Below are 7,500 nucleotides of genomic sequence, written 5' to 3'. Positions count from 1 at the left end.
CATGTGGTTAGGAAGCAGAGCAAAATCATCATCATCAAGACCCCAATGTGATTTGTCATCCACCTCCTCTGCAGCAAGAAACTTGTTTTGATTTGGCCCCTTCACTCATGCTTCTGCTTCTATCTCCTAGCATAAAGTCATCCTCATGCGGCTCATAGTCTGGTAGCCTCACTCATGCTAGTCGCACAAAGGGGACACTGAAGCATGATGCAGTCTTTGAATCTACCAGGTGTATTTCCCTAGTAGTATGCTGACAAAGCACTTTCGCTGCCTATGGCTACCTGGTGTCATCCACTGTGATTTGTTGTTTAGTTCCCCATCCACGAAGGTGCAGTGCAGGAAGTGTCATAACAATCATTGTGATAAATAAAGTTTCCAGTAAACTCTATCATCCATGTCTATTGTTTCTACTATATATGCTATATATATATTGCTGAGACCCCCTTCGGTCATGACTGACCATGGGATTGCACCTAGCAAGTTACCCTCTCAGGCACAAGTCCGGGCAAGGTTGTTTATGGAAGACCAGCAGTCGCCCATGGATACCGGCCTCCTTTCTCCATGCCACCAGTTTTATCCAAGGCAAAGGCAAAGGGGCCGATACAGCTTGGCACCTATGGCGTCGCAACTCATTTCTACAGCTGAGTGAACTGGAACAACATGAAATAAAGTGTCTTGCTCAAGAACACAACATGCAGCCCAGTCCGGGATTCGAACTCACAACCTCATGATTGTAAACTTGATGCTCTAACCACTGAGCCATGCGGCTTCGCACTATATATAATGAAATTGATGGCCTTGTACCAAAATTTGAAACAAAAATAATTTCAGTCTCTCTAAAAATTTACGTCTTTAACCCTTTTGAGACTGACTCATCCGAGGCTGACCCTTGGTTCTATGAAGCAAACCCCGTTTTAAAGGGATCTAAAAACTTTACAGGAAAATTTCAAATTATGTTCCAAAACACGAAACAAATTTTTTATCTTTTGCTTGTTCCAGTCATTAGACTGGCCATGCTGGAGCACTGCCTTGAACAATTTTGCTAGTTGAATGAATCGACCCCAGTACTTACTTTTGGTAAAGCCTGGTGCATATTGTATTGGTCACTTTTGCTGAACCACTAAGTTACAGGGACGTAAACACACAAACACTGGTTGCCAAGTGGTGGGGGTGGGGGACAAACAAACACAAAGACACATAAATATAATTGTAATAATAAAGTCAAACACCAAATAGGGATCTTTTGAAATCATTTAATACATATGTTTCGGGTTTATGCGACAACAGGAAATGCATCCATTACATAAACCTTCCTCAGTTTAAACATTTTGAAATGTTTTAACTGAGGAAGGTTTACGCAATTTATTACACAAACCTGAAACATATGTATTAAATGACTTCAAAAGATCCTTATTTGGTGTTTGACTTCATTATTACAACTAATACAATTCAATTCTAGTACAAACTAACCAATCTTGGCTCCATTTATGCAGATACCCTAACGATGGTTTGGAGTCATTTGTTATATTTGACTCTCAGGTCAAAAATTCTCATATACCCTGTACTGCTTCTAGGCATAACATAAAACATGTATATGTGTGTGTATATGATTGGTGTCAACTCATTAATTGAGAATGACTCTTCTTGACACCAGCATTAACACAGGACACAGACATCAGCACACAAACTCACAGGTAATATGGAGCTGAACATTTACAATTTAGAATTACTAGAACAAGGGTTCCCAACCCTTTTATTTAAATGAGTTTTCCCACAGACCCCTTGTGATATGTTTATCCTTATGTATATATGTATGTATATGAAATTTTGAATTTAGTTCACAGACCCCCAGTTGACCCCATGTTGGGAAGCACTGTTCTAGAAGGTGGTTTGAGATTGCTTGTTGTGTGATGGGAAATGTCTCTTTAGTCCAGCAAGAGATTTACAGTTTTAGTTTTTTTTTACACAGATGAAATTGTGTGTGTTTGAGCGAAAGTGAGCAAAATGGAAGCTTATGGGGCCAGACTGTTGAGCAAGTAAACAAATGCCTTGCGTTGAAACTGTTGTGATGTAGCTGTAGACACAATTGATGTCTATTATTCTGTTTAGATTTAAATCAGTACCTTATCTGTGATGAGAACCTGTGACAGCTACAACACCTCCTGTGCTCTGTATCTCTGGCTTTGAACTGGTTGCTTCCATTTTAAGTAAATGGAATGTGTGAAGATCATCAGCTCAAATTGAACCTGTTTTGTTTGCTGTTGGTGTCCTGTTTCGTAACGCCAGCCCTGTACTAACAATTCCAGTGATGCAAATTCTGTTACTGTATCCTCCCTCAAAGAGAATGGCAACTCTGTGATGCTGAATATTGAACAGGCCATTAATGATGCTTCCGGAAAGAAAAATAAAACGAAAAGGAAAAAAAAAAGACCCAAAAAGAAAAAAAAAAAGAGCACAAGAATAACAAAGACCCCCCTCCCTTTCCTTCTCAATGAAAATATAACCAAAACAACAAAAGGCCAAAGTATAAAACCTCAGAGATGAGTGAATAGGTGGTGGTGGTGGTGGGTATCTGTGCTGGAAGTGGGGGGGTGGCTGGGTAAAAATTGTTGCGGCCATGGACACTGCATGGTTCTCGTGTTACCATTTTCTGTAAGTCTCCGCACTTACATCTTCCACGCTAAGTAGAATTCACGACTCTTTTTCTATTGTGCTTCTTCTTCTACAATGTTGTTTTAGCATATTTTAGCAATAAAGTCAAAAAAATACAAACAACAAAAACCATAGGAACACCTCGCCTTCCCCCCCCCCCGACTAAAAAAAAGAAAGACAGAAAGAAAGTATTTTTTGTAGGAGAAAGAATGTAAACAAATGTAAACCAAAGAAAAACAAAAAAAAGAAACAGTGGTTATTGGAAATAAATTAGAGGAAAGAAACTGTATTGAGTGCAACGGAGGGGGGGGAGAGAAGTAACCTAATGGTGGTGGGGATGAGGGGGGAATATTAGTGCTCCCCCCCACCGCCTTCTTTGGGTGCTGGTGATTCTTGTGATGGGATCATGACCGTAATCATTCATCATCATCATCATCATCAAGATTGTTGCTCTCATCATCAGTAACAGTATTGTAGTCATCATCACCATCATTGTCATCAGGAGCAGCATTAAAGTCATCACCACCACCACATCATCATTACATCATCATCATCATCATCACCACATCATCATCATCAACATCATCATCACATTATCATCATCACCACCACCATCACATCATCATCATCACTACCACATCATCATCATTATCATTATCATCACCACCACCGCCACTACCACATCATCATCATCATCACCACATCATCATCATCATCACCACATCATCATCACCACCACTACCACATCATCATCAACACCGCCACCGCCACTACCACATCATCATCATCATCATCACTACATCATCATCATCATCATCATCACCACCAATATTTTATGTGGAGTAAAAGTTTCTGTGATTTCCCAGAATTCTTACAAGTCCTTGCAAAAACTCCCCAAACGATTTCAATTTTGAAATCTAAATTTTGGTAAAGGAATAATAATGAGTATAAGACGTGTACGAAATGAAGACTTTTGCCAAATATTGAAATATTGGTAATTCTGCATGAACGACTATAAATGATCAAATGTTATAATGGTGTTTCTAAAAACTGGAATATTTTGGTTCGTTTTGGCAGGAACTGGATCTGAGAGTGAAATGGCCCAATGATCTCTATTATGGTAAAAAGACGAAACTGGGTGGCGTCGTCGTTAACAGTTCTATAGCAACACAATCCATTGATGCCATTATTGGTAAAGTAATTCTACATCTTTTTTTTATCTCTTTTTGTCTTTTTTTTACATATTCCCTTTGCTTTGTTGTTGTTGTTGGTCTTGTTTTTCAGGTGTTCAACTCTCGTTAATAATTATAATAATTTTCTCATAAAGATTGTTTGCCAACATAACGTGGCAGTCCTGGTTAAGGAGTAATGTTGCTGTAATTTAGCCCCAGGTGACATCATCCCCAGCTGGCTATACGACACAATCTGTGTCCTTATATTTTCAAGCAAGGGAATCTAGCACCCCCACTCAGCTCAAAACAATATCTATGTCTCCTGGGGCTAAATTACAGCAACATTCGTCCTAAACCAGGACTGCCATGTTACTACAGAATACTGTTGCTGAATATCTCACGTAATTTTCTAATAATTTTCTCCTCTTGTAATCTTTAAATCCATGGTTCTCAACTAGGGTCTATACGACCCCTCTGAGTGGGGGGGGGGGGCATATAAAACTTTTGGGGTTCGCACAAGCAAAATAGTAAATTGGAGATCCACTGTAGTATTTTAAGGGCCCATGAAAGGTTTACTTTAGACGTTGGACCTCATGGAGGCAAAGTGGCTGAGTTCCCTTTGAGCGTTGAGCCTTACAGAGGCAAAGCGACTGAGTCTCTTTCGAGCATTGGGCCTCATGGAGGCAAAATGGCCACCAAGTTCCTTTCAAGCGTTGAGCCTCATGGAGGCAATGACTGAGACCTTTGGTATGTCTTGCTTGAGAAGAAGACCCATCAAGCCAAGTGAACTGGCAGGCATGGCAGATACCAGTGTCATGCAAATGGCACCTGTTCCAGTGGCACATAAAAGCACCCATTACACTCTTGGAGTGGTTGGCATTAGGAAGGACATCCAGCTGTAGAAAACCATGCCAAATCAGACTGGAGGCTGGTGCAGCCTTCCAGCTGGTCAGCTGTGGTCAAACTGTCCAACCCATGCCAGCATGGACTACGGACGTTAAATGATAATGATGTGTTTATAGCAAGAAACAGCTCAGTTTGTTTCTCTAATGTCTTACAAGTTAATGTGCAAGAAGTATCTGTAAAACTATGTGGAGGCACGTGGCTCAGTGGTTAGGGTGTTGGACTCCTGATCATAAGATTGTGGTTTCTTCTTGTGGACCGGGCGACAGGTTGTTCTCTTGAGCAAAACACTTCCTTTCACCTCATTTTGGGTCTTTTTTCCACGAGAAGTTTTTACTACACTTTTGACTTTGAGAAGAAATGTATTTTTTACAAATGTTCACTAATTTACAAAAACTATAACAGCAAAGCAAAAGATCTTCTCTAAATGCATTAAAAACAGTGTAACATTATCTGAAAATTATCTCCATCCTCTTTGAGCATATAAAAGACAAATTCAGACGGGGCAAAACGAGTAAACCAAGATAAGGTATATTTGCAGCTTCAATTCTTCAGAATTACATTTGAAAACAAACTCCTGCACATTAATATCCATCGTTAGACATCAGAAATATCAGAACTGTAACAAAAGCTTTCAAGTATATTTCTTCTTCAAGTCTAAAATGCAGTAAAAACTCATCATTGTGTTCCTCCCCCATTCACAAATCAAAGCATAAACAGGTTTTTCACCGATCTTTGTTTGTTCACACTCATTTATATTCTGGAAATTTTGATTTGGTTTCTTTAAGAAAGAACTCTGGAAATGGTTGTAGATTTTAGTTATGGAAGTCTGTCAGTGTTTAAATATATTTATGTCTATACTGTAAAACCATAAGGATTATATGGTGGAGAGGAATTAAGCAGTGGATGCTGGGGGAGGTGGAGTAAAGGATTATATACCCCAGATCAAATGGTATGTGTAGCTGTACCTCACAAACATGATTGCAAAGGTGTTGCTGCAGAGAATGGCCAGCAACACTTGCTGCAACAGCCCCCCCCCCCTCCCATCTTGTGAGGCTCATTTCTCAGCCATAGTTATCCCAAATTTGAAGAGTAAACCATCAATGTGAGAGCTGAGAACACCTGAGGTCTTGACAATTACTAGCACAGCCTGATAGGGGCCAGCCAGGCTCCTGTAGTGTTTTATTCACAATTTTTAACAGAACACATTCCAAATGGAATTTTTGTTTTGGTGAGATCAAAGGAAGGTTGTTAACTGGGAAAATAGTTTTTGTGTGTGGCAGATGCACAGAAGCAATAAACACTGAAGATGTATAGAAAATAGATTCCATCACATACCAGGGGGAAAAATAGAAGTAGTTGATAGCTTCCATTACCTAGGTGACCAAGTCAGTAGTTAGGGTGGATGCTCTGAGAGTGTAGTGGCTAGAATAAGAATAGCCTGGGCAAAGTTCAGAGAGCTCCTATCTCTGCTGGTAACAAAGAGCCTCTTAGAGTGAAAGATAGATTGTATGATGCATGTGTGCGAACAGCCATGCTGCACAGCAGTGCAACATGGGCTGTGACTGCTGAGGACTTGTGTAGGCTTGAAAGAAATGAAGCCAGTATGCTTTGCTGGATGTGTAATGTCAGTGTGCATGCACAACAGAGTGTAAGCGCTCTGAGAGAAAAGTTGGGCATCAGAAGCATCAAATGTGGTGTGCAGGAGGGATAACTGTGCTGGTATGGTCAGATGATGCATATGGATGAGCTAAGTGTCACACCCTAACAGTGGAGGGAACCTGTGGAAGAGGTAGACCCAGGAAGACATGAGATGAGGTGGTGAAGCATGACCTTTGAATGCTAGGCCTCACAGAGGCAGTGACAAATAACTGAGACCTTTGGAGATATGCTGTGCTTGAGAAGACCCGGCAAGCCAAGTGAGATTGTAGCTGTGGCCAATGCCAGTGTCATGTAACTGGCCCGTTTAAAAGTACCTTCAATTGTTGGTCAATAAGCTGTGCTTGAGAAGACCTGTTGAATCAAGTGGAATCATAATCATAGCTGATACCAGCGCCTCCTGACTGGCACCCGTGCCAGTGGCACATAAAAAGCACCATTCAAGCATGGCCAATGTCAGTGCTGCCTGACTGGCACCCGTGCCGGTGGCACGTAAAAGCACTCACTACACTCTGTAAAGTGGTTGGCGTTAGGAAGGGCATCCAGCTGTAGAAACTTTGCCAGATCAGATTGGAGCCTGGTGTAGCCTTCTGGCTTGCCAGCCCTCAGTCAAACCGTCTAACCCATGCCAGCATGGAAAGCGGACGTTAAACTATGATGATGATGAGAGAGAGAGACACACACACACACATACACAAAGAACCTTGATGTATGTTTGAGAGAAGAGGTTGTTTGAAAATAGAGACCCTCGTTATGGAGAGATTTTCTTGAGACAAACATCTCTTCCATTCATTCGCTCTCATTCTGCTTACTCCCACTACCCCCTTCTCTCTATCTCTCTCTCTCTCTCCCTCCCCCTTATTTTCTGGAATTTATTTCACCATTTTCCAACTTCCTTCTGTGTTGCTTCTAAGCTATACTCATTTCACATTGGCTCTGCACCGAGATGAAGTTCTGTTTTTGCAAAAATTCATTACTCACCACCAGCATCACCAGCATCACCACAACGACTTTCGCCATCACCCCACCCCCCCAGCATCATCACCATCATCATTATCATCATCACTGATAACACTGCAACCATCACTGATACTATTACCACTGCACCCTCCCC

The 7,500-nt window shown here is 41.1% G+C and overlaps 1 protein-coding gene across 1 annotated transcript in view; it reads left to right on the top strand.

Moving 5' to 3' along the window:
- Positions 1-7,500, top strand: part of LOC106880135 (biotin--protein ligase) — an 81,935-nt gene that overhangs the window by 28,092 nt on the left and 46,343 nt on the right. Inside the window, exon 10 of the mRNA XM_014929962.2 lies at positions 3,730-3,844. Coding sequence (XP_014785448.1) covers positions 3,730-3,844 — 115 coding nt within the window. The remainder of the gene's footprint in view (positions 1-3,729; positions 3,845-7,500) is intronic.

Source organism: Octopus bimaculoides, chromosome 2 (genome assembly GCF_001194135.2).
Source record: "Octopus bimaculoides isolate UCB-OBI-ISO-001 chromosome 2, ASM119413v2, whole genome shotgun sequence".
NCBI classification, from domain to species: Eukaryota; Metazoa; Mollusca; class Cephalopoda; order Octopoda; family Octopodidae; genus Octopus; species Octopus bimaculoides.
This window is presented reverse-complemented; position numbering and strand designations above follow the sequence as displayed.